The sequence below is a fragment of the Crotalus tigris genome, unplaced genomic scaffold (assembly GCF_016545835.1).
Source record: "Crotalus tigris isolate CLP2741 ecotype Arizona unplaced genomic scaffold, ASM1654583v1 scf7180000018691.1937549, whole genome shotgun sequence".
NCBI classification, from domain to species: Eukaryota; Metazoa; Chordata; class Lepidosauria; order Squamata; family Viperidae; genus Crotalus; species Crotalus tigris.
Genome location: NW_024097150.1, coordinates 31,143 through 52,414, shown reverse-complemented (window position 1 = coordinate 52,414; position 21,272 = coordinate 31,143). Strand labels below are relative to the sequence as shown.

The 21,272-nt window shown below is 39.8% G+C and overlaps 1 protein-coding gene across 3 annotated transcripts in view; it reads right to left on the bottom strand.

Annotated features, from left to right (window-relative positions):
• Window positions 1-18,710, bottom strand: part of CEP85L (centrosomal protein 85 like) — a 122,899-nt gene extending 104,189 nt beyond the window's left edge. The window contains exons 1-2 of one of the 3 annotated variants that reach the window (XM_039355476.1): window positions 18,292-18,710; window positions 10,570-10,724 (exon numbers count right to left, since the gene is read on the bottom strand). In XM_039355476.1, coding sequence (XP_039211410.1) covers window positions 10,570-10,687 — 118 coding nt within the window. In that variant the 5' untranslated portion in view covers window positions 10,688-10,724; window positions 18,292-18,710. Of the gene's footprint in view, window positions 1-10,569; window positions 10,725-12,837; window positions 13,043-18,291 lie in introns of those variants that run through there. The other 2 variants (XM_039355474.1, XM_039355477.1) reach the window with 2 other exon arrangements.
• Window positions 18,711-21,272: the final 2,562 nt, after the last annotated feature.

Below are 21,272 nucleotides of genomic sequence, written 5' to 3'. Positions count from 1 at the left end.
CAGACTAAGTTGTCACGCCCCTCCTTAACTGGAACCTCCCAGTTTCATCGACAGCATAGCCAATGGCAACAGTTCGACATGATGACTCTCAAAGCAGGTACAAGGAAAAACAGCCCCCTAGCACAGACCTAACTGATCTCTAGAGGGGAGGACATGGATTCTTCATCATCATGCTGAGAAGAGGCGTTCAGGTAAGCCAACGCTCCTTCTCTAGCATGATGATTGAAGAATCCACCAATGGGACTTACCAAAGCTCCTGCTGTCCCTACGGGAGGGAGTCAGTTGGGGCCTGTGATCCTGATGCTGGCACTACCTGTTGGAGGATTCGTCTACCGAGGGAGGCCTCAGCCGAGGCAAATTTGTCCAAACGGTAATGCCAAATGAAAGGGGAAGGCGAAGACCATGTTGCCGCCTTGCAAATGTCCTCTATGGATGCTTGAGTTGCCCACGTCGCAGAAGTGGCAGCACTGCGAGTGGAGTGTGCTGTCACACTACTAGGAACAGGCAGGGCAAGTGAAACGTACGCACCTGCTATGCACGCTCTGATCCACCTGCCTATGGTTGAGGCAGATACCTTTTTCCCCATGGATGAAGGCTGAAAGGATACAAACAGGGCTTCAGACTTACGGAAGGCCGCCGTGCATTTGATGCAACAGTGCAAGGCTCTACGTACATCCAATGTGTGCCATTGCCATTCCAAGTCATGTGACGGGCGGGCACAGAAGTCTGGAAGAATAACATCCTGTGATCTATGAAACACTGTGTTGATCTTAGGGATAAAGGAGGGATCTAACTTAAGAACCACCCTGTCCTCGTGAAACATGCACAGGTCCTTCCTGATAGATAAAGCGGCCAGTTCCGAGATACACTTGGCAGAGGTAATGGCTATCAGGAAGGAGACCTTGAGTGACAGGTACTGCAAGGAACAGGTTCTAATGGGTTCAAAGGGTGAGGAAGTTAGTTCCTGCAGAACCCGGGGTAGCTCCCAGGAGGGATACCTGTGAACCACGGGGAGTCTGCTATTGGTAACTCCTTTAAGAAAGGAGCGGACCATAGGGTGCTGAGATAAGGACTCTGATGAGTCCCAAGAAAGCACCGTGGAGAGAGCCGCTGTCTACGAATGGTGTTGGGCGACAACCTCTTGTTGACTCCTTCCAACAAGTAGTCTAATACCCTTGGGATAGTTACCTTGGATAGACTCAGGTGATTCTTTTCACACCAGTGACAGAAGTTCTGCCAAGTATGATCGTAAATGCAGTTAGTTGCCGGTCTCCTGGCAGCCTGGATCATGTCAATCACCCCTGACGAACATGACTCCTGAGTCAGAGTGCGGCGTTCAAGTGCCAGGTGGCCAACTGGAACCATTGGGGATCTGGATGTTGTAGATCCCCCTGCGTTAACCGTATGTGACAGTCGCAAATCTGCCATGGAGCTGAGGTGGAAAGGCTCACTAGGTCTGAGAACCACGGCCTTCTGGGCCAGTGAGATGCAATAAAGATTAACTCTGCCAGTTCCTCCAGGATCTTCCTGACAACTGCTAGAAGCAGAGGCAGCGGGGGAAAGGTGTACAAAAGACCATGCAGCCACGGGCTGCGTAGAGTGTCCGTCCCCTCCGCTCCCTGAGAGGGGAAGCATGAAAAGAATCTGGGCAGCTGGGTGTTCTCAGGAGAGGCGAACAGGTCCACGATCGGATGACCAAACCTGTCCGAGACCTCCTTGAAGATATCCGGGTGTAACCTCCACTCCGAATGGTCTACTATAGACCTGCTGAGGAAGTCCGCCTGTCGATTCGCCTCTCCTGAAATGTGCTCGGCCCCGATAGAAAGCAGGTTGCTCTCTGCCCAGGAGCCCAACACCCGAGCCTCCGTCATGAGGCACCTGGATCGAGTGCCCCCTTGCCAATTCACATGAGCTTTGGCAGCCACGTTGTCCATTAGGACTAGCATATGTTGACCCCTGATCACGGTTTGGAACCGCTTGAGAGCCAGATGGATCGCCCTGAGCTCCAACCAATTTATGTTGTGCCTCAGATCCGACTGTGACCACTGTCCCTGAGCCATCTGAGTTTGGAGGTGTGCACCCCAACCAAAGAGACTTGCGTCCGTGGTCACAAGGATACAGTGAGGCTCCTTGAAAAGTCCCCTTGCGCATGACCGAAGATGTCCACTAGTCGAAAGAGGAGCACCTGGCGTGGGACACGTACCAACTGGTTGGAGGAAATGGTGCGCCGTCTCTGGTGTGGGATCAGGAACCATTGGAGGGTCCGGGCATGTAGCCGGACCCACGGCACTATTGCTATGCAAGATATTAACTTCCCCAGGAGCTGGGAAAGGAGAGCTAGTGCCACTACCCTGTTCCTGCGTACCCTGAGGGCCAGGTCTCGGATGCTCCTGCGTCGTTCCTCTGACAGAAACATGTGACAAGAGTCCGTGTCTATCACCGTGCCCAGGTGTAACAGGCGGGTCGAGGGAGAAGTCTGGCTCTTTTTGAAATTTATCAAGAACCCGTGGTTCTGGAGAGTCCTGATAGTAAGGGCCAAATTCGACTGGGCGGTCGTGACAGAATTTAATTGGATCAATATGTCGTCTAGGTAGCACTGAACGTGCACCGGGGCCAGTTTCAAGTGTGCTGCCAACACCGCCAGGATCTTAGTGAAGACCCTGGGGGTGGAGAAAACACTGAATGGTAGGGCCCTGTACTGGAAGTGGCGGTTGAGATAACAAAACCGCAGAAATTTGCGATGCTCCGGGAGGATGGGAATGTGCAGATATGCCTCTGTGAGATCTATTAAGGTCATGAGATCTCCTCACCTGACACTGCCCAAAATGGAATGGAGCGTCTGCATTTTGAACTTCTGATACTGGAGATGGAGGATCAGACCCTTGAGGTTGAGGATTGCTCTCTATCCCCCTGAGGATTTGGGGACTACAAATAGGATGGAGTAATACCCCTGTCCCGTCTGGTTCAAGGGGACCTCCTCTATGGCCTTGATGCTTAGTAAATGTCGAATGGCATTTTCCATGAGCCCTCTTTTTATTGGGTTTCTCATGGGTGGACAAGAGACAAAATGGTCTATGGATGTGGATTTGAACTCCAGGAACAGGCCTTCTCTTATGGTGCGCAGAACCCAGAAGTCTGTGGTTGTGCTTTCCCATTGGCGGATGAAAAGAGTGAGTCTGCCGTCAATGGGAGGGGTCCCCCCTAAGTCACTTGGTGCGATGGAAGAGACGACACACTCTGCCACGAAAGGAAGACTTGCTCTGGGTCTGGTACCGGGACCAGTCCTTTATAACTCGTCTTGTCAAATGGGCGTTCTGTCTTGGGAGCTAAAGGCCAGTATGATTGCCCCGTTTCTGTCATAGCGTCAGTCCGAAAGGACTGACGGCGGCCATGGGGAGAAAGTGTCTGTTAGCTCTCCTTGTCAAATGAGAGATGACCTTCTACTTCTGTTTGTTTTCTATGAGGTACGGAGTTAATGCCTCCCCAAATAATCTGCCTCCCTTGAAAGGGGCAGTGGCCACCCGCCACTTGTGTTTGCTTTCGGCCCTCCAATTTTTAAGCCAGAGCAGCCACTGAGCGACTACGCTGGAAGCCATTGCTCAGGCTGAATGTTTGGCAGAGTATAAGGAGACATCCGCCATATACTTAGAGGTCACTATAAGTTTGGTCAGGTCCTGGTACTCTGACCTCCTCCAGGGGGATTCTGTCTTGTAGCTGTCTAAGCCAGGTAAGGGAAATTCTGGCGAAGAATGAGGTGGAGGTTGCCGCCTTCGCTGCCCATGCAGATGCCTGGCGAACTTTGCATAATGCTAGCTCAGATTTCTTATCCTCCGCCTTAAGGACGTCAGATACATCTGCTGGTAGACTGGCTGCTGAGAAAAGTTAGCACTTTGGGCACCTCCAATAAGTTCGTCAAGATTTGAGCCATGTCAACAATCTTGCATTCAGCCGCTCCTTGGGATGGCTGAGCTGCCGGCGATTCCTATTGTCCCTGAATATTCTTCAGGAATAAGGGGGCGCAGGGTATTTGTAGTCGCCGAATTACTGGTTCAGAGAACAGGGGATTCGTGTCTTGGCCGGAGGTCTCTGGGATGGGGACTGGGTCGGAGTGAGCTTACCCGCTGCACATGCCGTAGTAAGGAAGGAAAAAGAGAAGTATTGAAGAGCTCTGCCATGGGCTGGGAGTCTTGCGGAGGCTCCTCGCAATCCAACCACTGGTCTGCAGCTTCTTCATAATCCAAAGCACTGGAAGAACCGGATTCAGGTGAGTGGAATGGTGAGACCATTCCGGTACGATCGAGTGTAGGTCGTGATGAGGTAGTGGGCGCTGATGAGGACCTCGGTATTGGAGACGTTTGATGATGACCCGATGAGGCCATGGCTTGAAGGACCACCTGCGATATCAATGATTGCAGCTGGCTGGTAAAGGATGGCTCTTGCAGAGGTCGAAGCCCCGCAGCAGTCGGTGTGAATGTCGCTGTGGGTGCCGTGTAGGGGCCTGGCAGTTCGAGGTCCTCCCCAAAGAGGGGTGGCCCTCCCTGACCAAAGGTCTGAATCGAGACCTGCTGATGCTCACGCTCCGGTGACTACGCCCTCGATGAAGCAAGTAGTTGTGCTCCTTGTTAGGCAAGCAAGGCCTAATAGATCTTTTTGCCAGTAAGTTGGTAATGATCCACAAATCTTGTTGTAATTGTAAAATCTTATTTCAGCTAGAGCAGTCTATCCAGACAGTCCTAGGCTTATGACCAGAATTGAGTCCCAAAAATATTTAAATTAGTGTGACCGGAGCACACAAAATGGCGCCCGCAACAGTGAGGCAATTCTAGAACCTTCCTTGAGCATACTAATGCCTCACAAAATGGTGGTCGCACCCAACCCTGGGGAGGGTGGGGGGGGAAGACTTGGTGATTGAGGCCTGGTTTCGGTGTATGAAGGAACTCTCCAGTGGAGTCTTATTGTCTTAAGGTCCCTTAAGATCAGAGAGGATGATTGGTTCGCGCCTAATGGCTGTTAGGCGCGACGGAGCTCACGGCACCTTAGAAGGGCCTCCATCTCTAAAAAGCAGCCAGAGAGAGGAAAATTGAGGGTAGTCCTCTTCTCCCCCGCAGCGCTCGTAATTCGCTGAATTCGGCCCTTCAGCTGGGCCGAAGGAGACTTCGGCAAAAGGCTGAAGGCAGAACAGTCTCAAAATGGCGGCCGCGAGTGGCGGAGCATCAACAGAGGCCAGCAAGCAACAGAAGGCCGAGCAGCCTCAAAATGGCGGTCGCGTGAGTTGGAATGCCGAAGGAGGCAGTCTCCATGTGTCCCGGTGATGGATCCCCCTGAAGGGACTGGGAAGGAGACTCAGCTGACTGCTGAGCTACAGAGAGAAAGGGAAGCCACCCCCCCCCCCCAGTGATCTGAAAGGGGCTGGGAAGGAGACCCAGCTGGCTGCTGAGCTATAGGGAGAGGAAATGAAAACCACCCCCAAGAAATAGGGGAGAAAAATACTTTTTTCCCACTTGTTTAAAGGAAATAGGGGACAGAATCCCCTATAAGGAAAAAAATCAGAGGCTGGGAACCTCCAATTCTCCAAAATGAAGAATCCACTAATGGGTGTAACAGTTTCTATTAGTCTATCCTGCCTGAAGAATGAGCCTGAGAGTCAAGATATCACATCCTCATGTGCGAAAGACTAAGATGAAACTGGGAGGTTCCAGTCAAGGAGGGGCGTGACAACATGACATCTTAGTCTGATTGGGCAGGAGGACTGAAATAATCCATTGGTGGATTCTTCAGTCATCATGCTGGAGAAGAGTAGATTATTAAGCAGACATTAGAGGTAAATGTATACATCATCTTCATGTAGCCATTACTTTAATAATGAAAGAAACTTAAATGAGGGAGAATGGGTTTATACACCACTCTACAAGAGTAAGACCTTGCTGTTATAGACATAAAAACAGTGATGGGAAGTAGTTGAAGTGTCCCCCCCCCCACCTTAAGGCCTTCTTTCTGATGACATAAATTCTGTTTATGGAAATGCAATTCAAATTCAGACATCTAACATGTCATTTATAGCAAAAATCAGATTTGTAGTATTAGTGGAAAGAGGATCCCATTACAAAGGACACTTCAAAGAATAAAGTTATATTGTTGGAGTAGAAGCAAGTTATAAGTTATGTACCCCCTCAGTTGCTAATTGTTCTTGTCTTATCATTATGTTATCTAATTATGATAAACAGTTTTTCCTTTATTAAAGATGACCTTGCATACTCCCCATTATTTCCTTGCATATCAAATTACATCAGCCTTCTATCTTGCAGAAATATCTAGTTTGGGGAGAAAAATAAAGGTAAACATTAGCATGGGCAATCTCTCTTTTAGCAAATTTAGAATTCTGTCAGATTTATTTGGTCAGTATCAACCACTAGTAATTATCACAAAACTTTGGTAATCCTTATTTCAGGATCACGTAAACATGTGATCCTGCTGACACTGCTGAATGAGATGTATCATTGGACTTTGTGGTCATGGCTGTCTCAGCATCTGCATGGCGATGTGACCACAATTCTGGCACTTGGCAACTGACTCTTAAGTGGAATGGTTGCAGTATCAGTGCAATCACATGACATGGCACTTTACAATTAACGTACATCACTTAGCAATAAAGTTACTGGTCCCAAATACCATCATTAAATGAGGACTACCCGTATCTTTCTAGTCACTAGACCACAAGACCTGATTTTATTCTTTTGATGAAAATGCAGGACTAAGATAAATTTCCTTTTAGGAAGGAAACCCCCTTTTTCAACCATGTTTGTGGGTGAACAATATATTCTTTACTTAATAAAATATTACAAATTTCATATCATAAAGTTCAAGGCATATGCCCATGTTTTCTTCCTTAGCTTACTTAATAAAGAACTATCTCCCCTTGTGTTAAATGGACCAGAGACTACAAGGCTTCATCAAACTAATTCACTTTATTCTCAGGCATCAATTCAAAAAAGTAAACATATTTTAGCAATTTTACTGATTTAACTTCTTCTGACAGGTTTAGGAATCTGATACAGCCTCTGCAGCACAGCGATTGAATGCAGGTGCTCATGTATGTGGAAGCACTGGATCATGTAGTGCAGTGTTAACATTTATAGATGTGTGTTAACATTTATAGATGTTACCCTTTCTAGACTATTCTATAGCAGTTTCCCATACTGAGTACGGGGATTTGTTTAGAGATTTGTACCAATGCAACAAATTCCTTTACCCAGTAGTAAAGTTTTGCTTGTCCTCTTCTAGAGTATAAATAGTCTGGTTGGTTATCAGATCTCTAGTATATCTAATTTTAGGAAAACAAGGTATGACCAGCTTGTTTGAAACAACACTCCCAAGTTTAAGGCAGTTTTAGATAGAAATCAGGCAGCATGTTTTCTTGTGACCTCTGGAAATTCAAAGAATGGATCCATTCATAAAACCATCTTATCTATACAAAACACATATTGATTAGCACTTACTGATAATACCAACAACTATTTCCAGGTGTAGAGTTGGATGCAATCCAGGCCCAGCTACCGTTATGATATGTATAGGTACCTCAACATGTGCAAAAGAAACTCCTAGCACGTCGCTTTCAAACTGGAGAACTAAGGTCCCCACGGATATTATAATGCTATTAGCATGGCTCTCATTTATTTTATTTTGCAAGCTACCATCAATAACATTGGGATAGGTGGAAACATGTACAGCACATGAAAGGGCAGAACTACGGTGAACTATTTGTTTCTGCCTTTTACCCTTGAAACCAGAAGAATTGTGGCATTTGCTGCTCATGTTAATACATGTCAATCTGGAATACCTCCTGTTACTGTGATCTGTTGGAAAATTTCTTCCAAAATATATGTGTGTTTCTATCTATTTCTACATTAAACAAGCAACAGAGCATTACACACTCTTCTTTTACTTCAGGTTCAATGCTAACCATTTGTTAAACTTTCCATTCCCATTCATGCCTTATTTTCACCTTATACCACTCTTACCAAATGCAAGCCAGCCACCTTTCGTATACTTATCCAAAACATTACAGTCTTCTACTTACAACCACAATTGAGCCGAAAAGTTATGTTTCTAAGTGAGACATTTGTTGAGTTTTGCCCCAGTTTACAACCTTTCTTGCCACAGTTGTTAAGTGAGTAAGTGCAGTGGTTAAGTGGATCTGGCTTCACCATTGATTTTGCCTGTCAGAAGGTCATAAATGTGATCATGTGACCCAGGGACACTCAACCATCATAAATGAGTTAGTTGCCAAGTGTCTGAATTTTGATCACGTGACTATGGGGATGCTGCAGTGGTCGTAAGTGTGAAAAATGGTAATAAGTCACTTTTTTCAGTGCCATTGTAACTTTGAACAGTCACTAAATGAACTGTTTTAAGTCAAGGACTACCTGTACATAATTCAAGCCTATTAATTTTATACCTTTTCTCTAAATCAACAAATACACTTTTTTTTTACTCACATTCATAGATTTCTCAACAATTTGCGAAGAAAAATCTGACCAATGCATATTCTGCATGGGATAAAATCATACTGAGCTTCCCAAATATTGTTGCTTCGTGTAACTGTTTAATAAGAATTGTGGCAAACATCTTCCCAAGCATAACTAACAAACTAATCCCCAATATAGCTTTTGCATTCATTACTTGTATTTTTTTTCTTTGTAATAGGGGTATAATTAATGGATTTTTTTTTATCCAGTACAGTTGCAGACTTCACATGTATTAACTAAATCACATATAAATGAATCCATAAGCCACATCCATATTTTAACATGTCACCAATTACACTACCTATATTTTACCACTTTACTTCAACATTTTCACAGCATTTATGTCTTCCTTTCCATTTTTTTCATAGACGTTAACATTCATTGTATTCATTTCAATCTGACTTTTCAACGTTATCACTATCACTCCCACACAAAATTCTAAATACACTTTCCTAAATTCTCTTGATGAAGTTTCCCCCAAAATTATTCTATCACTGTCATTTGTAATTCCACCTACTCTACTGGAGGCTCTTTGCTAAACTCTCTTCACCTATTTCCAAAACAAATATTTGTCCTATTACAATTGCTCTGCATATTCTGTTTTCTTTAATCTTAAGCTATTTTATCCTTTGACTACATTCTTCAAATCTATCTTTCCCTCTATGTATGTGTATGCATGTATGTGCATGTGTTTGTGTATAAAATACAATAACTTTTTGTCATCCTTGATTTTTGAGCAACAATTCTCTTTTGTTTATTTTTTCCTACCAATAGCTTCTTCAACTTCATTCCAGAAAGCAACCTTTCCTGCCCTGCCCATTACTTTTTCATAGTTGTTATTAATATGCCACACACATCTGCAGCACTTTGTAATCTAAATATTTTATTTCAAGCAGCTTCCACATCACTTTTCTTACTCATACTTTCCACCATTCTTTTGGGAAATGAATGTATCTTGCTAAGATTTTTTACTTTTAGCTACAATCAAGTCTCAGAAAAATGCATGTTTAATTTAAAGAGTTGCTGACAAGCACTATTTTGCCCTCAAATTCAAAGCACTGTATAGCTCCATCTGATATGCACATCCAATTTACTCTTATGCACGTATTGTGAGATCAGAATACAGCTGGAAGAGACCTTGGAGCTCTAGTCCAACCTTTGTTGGACTAAGAAACATGTGCAATCTTTCTAATCTAACAATTTCCTCAACATTTAATTTCAGGTTCACAATACAACACGAGAACTGTTTCAGCTACGATGGCTCTTTCAAACTTTTCCAATAAACTAGCCTTAAATAACATACAAGAACACTTGTTCTTAAGAGAAACAACTATACTGTAAAGTCTTTCTTGCATCTGTCATGTATTTTATAAGCATGTATCAAGGATACCTCCTGTAGAGCCTGTTGGGTTCCTTTCCCCTCTTATTTTAACTTAAAAAAAAATTGGGATATGATGGAAAGCAAAGACTGAACTCAAGCATGTTCTTTTGCTTCCCAGATTGTTTCTGGTTCCTATCCCATAAGAGCCCTAGAAATGTTAAAATGACAAGTGGCTGGATCCCTTCATTTCCTTTTGAAATGTTCACAGCTATCAAGTAATCAAAAATGTAAATAGTTTAAATGTATAAGAAACCAACTTATGCTTGGTAATCCAGTATTTCTTAAATTGTATCCCAAAGAATATCAGTATTCCCCAAACAATTTGGTATTGTTCCATGGGCACCTTCAAAGATACTACAGCTATTACTATTTGTTCTTTCAACTTCATTTTCATGAAAGTGGATTTTTTTGTACTCAGAACAATGAAATCAAAATACTGACAGAATGAACAATTCTATCTTATACTGTCACTTGACAGATGAAATTGTAAGCTCATGTATCTTATGAAGATATATATTCTTTCAAAAATAAATACTGAAGAGGGCTAAAAAAATTTAAACTAGGATGAAGAAGAGTGTTATTATCACTGGCATGTGAAGTATATATTTTTATTATACTACATATAATCTACCTTAGCTTAAAACAGAAAACAAATTCAAATACCTTCAGTATTACAGTCTTCCGATACCTTTTGAAGAACAGTCACTATTACTCCCATTTTACAATTAGGAACCTGAAGCTGCAAGATAGTGATTCTCTTAGGGCCACCATGCTCAGCCATAGACTTAACAGGGAATTGAACCCTATGCTCCAGGGTTCTGAAACAAAAATAACATTGAAAATGTGATATTCTCTTTTTTGCTGCCAAAAAAGCATAAAACATTATCATTTAAAAAAGAAATTTTGCAACAAGATTTAAAGGAATAACATAACTATTATTCACAAAAACTAATCGTGTCTTAGCTTGACTTTTAAATTTAAAAGTCAAATCCTATCTGGCAGTACCAGTTAGCAAAAAGATTACTGAGTCCTCAAACTAGACAAAAAAATTAGTGTGAGAAAAATTCAAAACAAAGTGCATATCCTTCATAAACTACAGTGTGTGAGGTCATGGTAAATATATATATATGTGTGTGTGTATATGTCCATTTCATTTATATTTCATTTTTCTTATTTACTAAGCTTCAGCCATTTCTAATCAATTTACAGAGTCATCTAACATGAAAATGTGTATCTATTGTTGTAAAATTTTCTCTCCAAATGTACTCTTTATATGTTTTTTCCAGTTGAGCCACTTTTGGAATATATATTTGTCTGCATACTTTCTGCTAATAAATAAATTCCCTCATAAACAGGTACTATTTTTTGAATTGCAAAATACACTGAAAACTTCTTTAAAAGGTTGGCTTGCACACTATTTTCATTATCATTAAATGAATCAGGAGAATAAATCAATCAGGATATGAAAATCACTTAAAACAAGCTAAAGTTGTGTCAGATCTTTTTCTGAATTTCTTTCAGTACCCACTTCATATGGGACCAAAAATTGTTGTAGACTTAGTATGGTCAATATGAGCATTTGGTAGCTAGCTCTAATTCTGTACTACTTAATCCATGGGTTTATACTGGTCTCCAAGTCAATGATAGTCCAGTTCCAAGAACCAATAAATTGTAGTGTGTTCTTACCAAATCAATGCAATTTGAAATATAGTTTTCACAGTTATTACAGCTGATTTTAAATCAATCCTCCATAAAAGTACACAACAAACTGGCAAGACAGTTCATGAAAATACAAATGTATTAAAAGCCTACATATAATTATGTGGGAGGAAATCACTGAATTTAACTTACTCTGCTTAAGAAGAAAAGGTTAACAGAAAAAAATTAGGAAGCTGTTGAACATAGAATAGCACTAGCCTTTCATAAAAGTAACAAAAGTGCTATTGAAATTTTTATGAGCATGGTTTGTAGTAAAGGACACCACTGGAATGAAAATATAAGCTTGTATGCTTATATGTTTGACTCCTGAACCTCAGGTTACAAACCAAAGATAGGATTCTAAAGTTATGTGGAAAACAGAACAGTTGACACTGGAGACAAGTGCAGAAGCAGCCTTCCTCCTATTATAGACTATTAGTAACAAATGGTTTTTTCTTCAACAATGGATATGAGACATCTGCTCCCCTATACAATAAATAAATGGATTCCCAAGCAATTAGAGATATTTCTCGTCATCGTAAACTGATTTGCTAGCATACACAAAAGTGATACAAAGGAGAAGCATTTCAAATTATATAGATTGTATTTAATAAATAAGCTACTTAAATGACGTCCACTCTGATACGATTTGGAGCCAGCATTAGCTTCCAGGACCAAATCATGACAGTGACATGTAATGAAGAAGACTGTCTTTGTTACTCTGTATTGCATAATAAATGGAGCTTTTATTCATTACTGATTCATAATAATACTGATTTTATTTTATAATATTTTTATAAGATTTATTATTTATAATCTCTATTTTACATAATTCTTGCATCTAAATGGCGGAAAAAATTTTGACCTTGGACATTCAACTTCTTCTTACTGAAAGTAAATAAAAAAAAGTAATTAAAATCATAACTGAACATTAACAATTGTTAAATATGAGCTGATTTTTTATTCCTTCCTTTTGGTTAGTTCTTAAAACATCATGTTCTATGTTAGATTGTCTGTTTTGAGATTTATTTTCTCCTTTGCTTGTACATTATGTAATTTTACACCTACATTCCAAATTTTGTTTCTGCTAAACTATGGCAAATGTGAAACAGCGTTAACGTAATAGGTTCAAAACTAGATATATTTTGTGTGCACTTCTGCTGCACTGTAATCTAAATCTAATGCTGAACACTCTACCAATAACAGTGCTACTATAAAGAATTAAAAACTCACTATCAGTTTCTGTTCTTGCAAGGACACATCAGCATTCTTAAAAGCCAACATCACTCCTGCATTCTTATCTGCATCATATCCTCCTCTCCCGCATCCATTTCACCCCCATAAAACAAAGAGGCTCTAGTTATACTATCCAGGTATTTTCATCTAGAAAGTACATATTCGGCAGTTTTATGTTTTAAATACAGTCATCCAATCCACAAAACCCTACAGAGCTCATAACAGATTTGTGAACTCATCATGCTATTGAAATTTACATTATGACATTGTCAGTGAGGTTATCACTTTCATTACAAATTACCTGTTGCTAAGAAATGTTATTGTTCAAGAAGTAACAATTATTACATATTACCAAGGAACAGATTCAATTTATAATTTCAATAGGAAACATTAATTGATAAAAATGATAATATTTCTGGGAAATTTTGTGTCAAGGAGATCTATTGGGGGCTAGCAGCTGTACTTAAAACTCATAGCACTCTTCATGTTTGAAAAAAGGCATGTTCCTCATCCCAATCATTTCATGTATTATGGCAAATTGGCTCAAAGAAAGAGCCAATTGTTTAGTATCTATTTTTTCCTCAAATAAAAAGCCTTTTAAAATCAATCACATATATTGACTATAAAGAGTCATTAATTTAAATATTATTTGGATGATAAAAATGTGCTCTGGCTTTCACTACAGGAATGAATAGCAAATTTATAATCTCAGCAAAAAAATAAATAATATGAAAGCTAAGAAAGATGACAAAAATAATTCCCTGTGGTATTTCTCACTTGCACAATGACCAGGCTCAAATTGTATTTTGGACCTAAAACTGGCACTGATGCTCAAAAAGTTGGAAGGAAAAAAGAGGACAACTAATGGCAAAGCGCATGTGGACTCAATTAAATGGCGAGTAATTCATTGGAAGGCCTGAAGGATCAAGTTAGGGATATTGTGTGGAGAAAATCTATATATTCATTAACAATCAACAACAATGGATATAATTAATCAAAAATCAATGCTACTATATTATTGGAAGTAATTTTCCTACAAAGGCCAGCTAAAATATTTTAAGTAAAGAAATTATACATTTCTTTGAAACTATACATTTCCCTCCCACAAACATATTCATTATTTTGTATTCTTTCCCATGCTTAAATGATGCAGCAAGCTTTTATATAGATTGCCATGTTTTTCTCATTCAAGTTGAAGGCTTTGTAAAAAAAATATTGCTTCAGATTAAAAACACTTTATTATTCAAATTTTCAAAAATGTCATTAAGTCACATTATATGCAATAATACATATGCAAATAAACATATAGTCCTCCACCAAATGAAGTCAGCCCATTCTGAAAAAAGCCTCATTGTATGCAAGCACTCCTGAAAACTATTTTCAGTCTCCATTGGGACTATATCAATCAAAATAATTAAATTAGTATATGGCCCATCAAAAGCAGAATTAGCATCCTTATTAAAACAATTATGTTATTTACAAACAACATCTTATCTGCAGTATTGCTTCTCTGCATTTAAATAGCACAGGGTAAGAGTCTTTGGCTTCTAGAGAAAAGAAATAATTAAGGATTTTTAAAATAGCACAAGCAGAGAGCAGTTGTGTCATTCATGCATACTGATGTCATATGTAACTTGATAGTCACGCACCTCACACTACACTATCAGCCCTGCATGTTTAGTTGGGTAAAAGGAATATATTCTGAAATTTTGAAATGCTAGAAAAGCAACAGAAGCAATTTCATCTTGAAAAGAGAACTGGGAATATTGTTCGATACTACATTTTTCATATGAAAAAAAAAATCATCTGAATCTGGAATTAATTATGTAATACTTCACATAGTCAATTCATATTGCTTCATGGAGGATGGTCACATCTCTGAACAATGAGATCTAAAATATAATGAAATAAAAACTGAATACACGTATTTAGGCTCACATGTAGCAAATTATCAGTCTTATCTTCACAACTACTATCTCCTTCATAAGAGTTCAGAAATTTTCTTCAAAAACAATGAGATGATTGATCCCTATTAAAAACTCAGCCAAAGGAGAAATTCAAAAAAGCATATTCTACTATAACTCATGACTTTTTAAAATATTTGGATAATATATACCTCTGCCTAGATTATCAAAGCAAATTTAGATCCTTAACAAGTACAACGATCAGTGAATTCATACATTGTGCTCAGGGAGAAAATATTGTTATTTTAACTAACAGCCTGCAAATAGAATCTGTGTTTGGACAGATCATTATTTGTAGAATCCAGGCTACCCATTAAGCAATCTACAAATAAACTGGAAACAATTAGGCTTGATATTTCTGTTTGGATATGGTCAACACTTTAACAGAGTTTTGGAGTGGGCAGCCATAATAAAATTAAGTAATAATAATACGTAACATTTTTCTTAACATGTTTTTTACTGCTTCTGGTACTCACACATATTTCTGAATCACAGAATAATGTAAAGAAGTCCAGCTGATAAGAATCTTTATACCATCATAGTTAAACTAATCTGATTGGTTGAACCACTGTAACAAACAGTTATTTGCACCAATCAAAGAGTTAGTAATAATATACTCAGCAAGTAGCCTCTTTTATATCTCAGCGATTAAAATTATTGTCTACCTGATTGTACATATATTTTAACAATCACACTGAATTTCTAGCTTTTACAATTAAAAGCATCACTTCCTGTTAATTTTTCACTACCATTAATCTCAATCAATCCATTTTATTTCTCATTTCAGTATTTTCTAAATCTAAACAAAATAAGAACAGGCAAAAATACTGAAATAATATAATATTGAGAGGATGTGCATTTTTGCAACACTGCATTTTTCATAAACTTATGTATCTCTTCATTTCAACAGTATGTTCATAGAAAGATCTGCTAATTGCACTTACAAACTTTTATTGATTGTCACCATTTAGACATTTGGTTAATGAATAAAAACTATAATATTTGATCTAATATTTCATTTCCTGTATCTCGTGAAAACTTCATAACATTGAATATCACCAAAATATTAAAATATGGTATAGTACGGTATAATTCTCAACTAGCCAATTGCCAGACATAACTGTTTTGAAGTATAGAAAGTTGATAGTGTCCAGATCACAGATGCTATAGTCCCATGTTTTTGTGCTATATGTTTTGGTTTTGGTTTTCTATTTTCAATTAATTCATTTGGATCCAAATAAATTTGGATTTGGATTCTAAAATGCAAAACAGGCTTTCCTTTAATGTCTAATTTCTCCTATAGTATAAATACAGTATTAAGTAACATAAACTACAAGAAATCAGTAATGTAGAACTAAATATACCTGACAAACTATTTATTTACTTCTGATTTTTTTAAAAAAAATCATAAGCCAGGTTTCTAAGTAAACTTTTTCAAACTTATAAGAATATTAAAATCAAAGGAATAGATTTAAACAATTTTAAGAAATCAAATAAAAATATATCAGATGTATTATATGCAAAAATAATTCCTAACTCAATTAAAAGACAAGGTGAATAGATAAATTTTCAGAGTACATCTAATAATAAAGGGGCCTGGTAAAGGTCAACTAAATAAAATTCTGCAAGTACATGGGTCAGTTTGCCTTTGGGAGCTTGCATAGAGCAGAGAAATTATAATGAATGAACATAATAAAAACATAATTTTCACTTTAGAATGAGATATCCAGAATGACATAAGGAAGCATTTGTACCCAACCATTTCATGATATAGAAAATCACCATGACATTGATTCAAAGGATAAAAATAGATAAAATATATTCTAGTGCAGTAGTTTTCAACTTTTTGTATAAGTGCCACAAGTCACTCTGTCAAAGATATTGAGTTCTGCCATGACAGAAGCACAAGCCCTCTTTTTCCAATATTTATTGATATATGTTTATAGGCATTCTATGATTATTTTTATCATTTATAGTAATTTTAAAGATTTGATTAACCTTTCCATAATTTACTATGGTTTTCATCTAGACTACTTTTGCCCCAGCTATGACACATGAATGATCACTGAAGTACTGTACCACTACTTTAATAAATTGACAAGGAAAACATTATTTAAATATATCTAGAAAATAAATTTACAGTGAACCAGTCAAATTCTACAACTCATTTTTAAGACTGATTCTTTTGTAAGCCAAATGTAACTTTACATTTAACTGTAAAACAAATTCAAATGTTTTAGCATAAGGGGCTTTGATTATTAATGAAAATATGAGAAAATGGGGGTAGTTAAACAATTGCATCTTTATGAGGTATAATAATTCTTCTCCTCTAGAACGGCTGACAGTTTCAAGCAACACATTCTGTTCCTAAAAAATACAGAACAGTACAGTAATTCATACCAAAAGAATTACCAAATAATTGCTATTTATCCTAAAAGCTATGCAGAAAAGTACAGCTTGTTCTCAACCAGTGCAATCTAACTGTTCTACTATCAGTATAAACGTAGGGCTTCACAGTGAAAACAAAGCTTTTATCATCAGTGCAATATTCCACACAATGTTATCTTGGATGGTTTAATAAGACAAATTGCTTGCCTGTTTTGCTAACTGAGATACTGTTGTGTGAATTGGGCAGGACATACATACTGGGTATCAATCCAAATGCTAGAACTATACTACCTCCTGAGGAGTATCACTCAGTCCCATAGCAGGGATGCAGTTTTATGTCTATGGGATTTCAAGGTGAAGTCCTACACTCAAATTGGCCCTACTTTCTGGAACAAGGATGCGCATCTCTGCCTGGCAGCTAAGCACCAAGAGCGTGGAGCAATATTTCATTTATTCCTTTTTTAAAGCCAAATTCTCTCTTGTCTTCAAACTCATCTCCGGAGCTTCCGAAAAGAAAGCAGAGAATGTTAGAAGGAAGCCTGCTGACTGGCGCTGGCTGTCATTTCTCAAATCAAGCCCTGCTGCCCAATCCCAGTTTTAAAGAGGATTGTGGAGAAAAGCTCTAAATATAGCCCCGAGCGGCTTCTATTGCTTTACACAGCGTCAACGGCTCCCCTCCCTCTCTTCCTTCCTTCCTTCCTCCTACCCGGGCTGGCTGCAATCCGCCCCGCTGGGCAGATTGCCGTCGCCTCCAACCGCGTGCCTACGCGCCTCTCCCCTCCACAACTCTCACTTCATCCCGCTCCTTCTCCAGATTCCCCGAGCCTGATGGCGGCGTGCGTTAACGAACTCTTTCGGACACGAGAACCAACCGGGCACACTTGGGAGGGAGTCTGGTCGAAAATGGGGCAAGCGCGAGAGCGAAGCCCAGAAGCTGGGGCGTCGAGTCCTCCTCCCCAAACCCAGGGTTGCTCTCACGTTTGCCCCACCACCTTGCCCCGACGCCAGCCAGACAGGCACCGAGCGGGACAAACTGCCTTTTCCCCCACCCATAGCGATGCCGTGCCACGCGCAAGTTGGCCCGCTTCCCTCGCCTTACCTATTCGGTAGTCCTCGTTCTGCCCGATGTCGGAGAGAAGCCTCCCCCACATGATGCTGGTACCGCCTCCGCTGCCGAGGGGAAAGTGAGGGGCGACGGCAAGGCGGAGCGGCGCCCCCTCAGCGCGACGCCGGAGGACGCGGCCTGGACGAGGGAGAGAGAAGGAGGCTGGTCACTGCTGGGCGTTTGCTCCTCCTGCGGCCGCGGCTGCCTTTCGCGCTTCGCAGCCCGCCTTCGGCCTGAGGCAAGCAGCGGCCATGGTGGCTTGCTCAGAGGCCGGGCGCAGCAGCAGCAGCGAGGACAAAACTCCCTTTCTTTTGCTGCGGCTGCCCTCGCTGCAGCGCCGCTTCTCTGCTCTTCTCTTTCCTCCGCCTCCCTCTGCTTGGCGCCGGGCGGAGATAGAGGCGGGAACTCAGCAGATGCTGCTGCTCCTCTGAAGAGGAAGGAGAGGGAGCTGAGACAGTGGGATGCGCAGTGATGGCGGGGGGGGGGGTGGCGTGGCAGGAGAATCACGCCGCCTCTGTCCGTGGGGGGGGGGTAACTGGAGAATCGGGTAAAGAAAAGGAGAGGCGCCGTTGCAGAGTATTAGGGCCGATTGGCAATCCTGTATTGGAGAGGAGTACGGACCGAAAGCGCAGAGTAGCCAAAGCCATTTAAACAGTTCCAGCATTGGAGAGAGGAAATACTGAAATATGCGCTTTAGGTTCGTCTTCCTCTAAACAATGCCTGAGAGAGATCTTCGGCAATAACTTTCCACCGCATGAATAGTGTATCAATAATGGGTTGCTATTGAAAGAAGAAACCTGTGGATGCTTTCTGCGTGATAAGGGAGCTTTGTGAAAAGTTAAATCATTTTTTAGTTAGGCAGGTTTAATCACGTTAAAATAATCGCCCCAAAATGTTGATGGCGAATTTGCTACAGTATTTCATTTAGGAGGACCGTTGAATTCCTCCAAGTACCATATCTCTCCGTTTTATGCCATTAAAGGATGTGGCTCCAGATAGAATCAATGATGTTGAAATTAGAGTGGGCCACCAATGGCTTCCCACTTAGAAAAGTTTCCACACAAGATTTATGTAGTAACATCTGCCAGAACGACAAGAAAAAAAGCAGAACTAACATGCGCAGTTTACTCTTGGGTTTATTTTTATCTTACAACTATACACCTCAGCGAGCCTACGTTCATACCATAATATATATCAGTCTCAAAAAGCATGATGTGTATATGTCCTAATTTTAGTGGAACCTGCCCAGAGACAAGTGCTATTTGTCCATAAAATGCATACAGACAGATATGTTTCCCTTCTCAAAAAGTTTGGCAAACTTATTAATCATTTGCATTTATCATATACAGTATTAGAGTAACCCTTCGCCCTTCAAACAAAATCTTGATTAAAAACATATTTACAATATTCAGCTTTGCACTTTAACCCCTCTACCATCTCTACCAATTTGTTGGATATGTTTTCCTGCGAAAACCTATTTGTTGTAGATCAGTGTTTTTAAACTTTTTGTTCTTGGAAAACCTTCCCATTTTTAAAAATTATAGAGCTTTTGTTTGTTTGTTTCAGTTATACTTTACATGAATCATGTAAAAATAACATTAAACCCATTGGCTATTAATATAAGTAAAATATTTTTCATGAAAACTATTTTTAACAAGTACTCATAATGAGAAGATTGACAAATTCTACTGGGAAACCACTTCAGTTTCTTGCAAGAAACTGAAAGAAATGAAAAGGTGATTTGAGGATTCATACTGTATGGAGTTATCAAGAAGTTGCAGAGATATGGTAACCTTAGAAAGTCAGAAGTCATTTATTTTCTACTTTACTTACTTTTTTCTTCTTCTTTCCTTTTTTTCCTTTTATTGTTTTCTGAGGCTTTTTCTTTTTTGCTAATTTTCTATTTCTATCTTTTAGTTTTGTATTTTTGCATATAATTTGTGTGTGTGTGTTTATGAGTTTTTGCAAATTTTTTCAATATCTGATAAATGTGATCTTTGCAGCCCCTGAGAGGGTGTCAAGGGTCCTCATGGTCCTCAAACCACATTTTAATAAAAACTGTTGTAGACTGCTCTCTTAACATAAATATTAAGTGTAAAATGTTTTTAAAAATAGGCAGAACTCCCTGGAGACCAACGTTCGGTCTAAACGCCATGCTTCCTTCCCAAGCTTGACAAGATTTGCTTACACTGCCTTCAGTGCCCACCACTGTTTCACTGTTCAAATACTTGGAAAAATATTTTCAGAAAATAAACTGTTTGGAAAACTGTTGTTCTTCTATTCTGAGAATATCTTAACTGAAAATGTAGTTTAAATTAATGAGGAAGGATTTGGTTTTTCTGAATCTGCAGCTCTTATCATCAGGCTTATCTACAGTCACATATTAAATACCGGAAGTGAATAGTTGGTGCCAATTTTCCAGTTTCAGTTTGAAATACACATATAGAAGTAACCATTTGTTTAGTGAATGTTCAGAGTTGCAATGGCACTGAAAAAAGTGACTTACAACCAGTCTTTGCACTTACAGCATCCCCACAGTCATTTGATCAAAATTCAGATACTTGGTAACTGGCATACTGTTTGCAGTGTCCCAGGGTCACGTTATCACCATTTGCAACTTTCCTAGCCAGTGTCAGAATCCAGTTATATTTCCTTTCTATCTTCTCTGAATAAAACCAATTCTTACTCTCTCCTGGATCCTGTCATACTCCTAAGGGGGAGGGGGGTATGCATGGGGGTTTTATTACTTTCACTTCCTCTATTCACTACAAAGTTACAAAGTACCCTTTTGTTGATTCGCTTTCAGGTCTGCTAACCATCACAATGTAACCATTTGCCTTTCATCCTATGCCCCTCTGAACTTCTCCTCCTTACCGTGCAGCCTCCGGGATCTGTGTGAGAAACTGTTGAATGATCGTGCCCAACGGAGCCGGATTCATGTTATCTTTCCTGGATTTAACACCTAGAAACCTGCC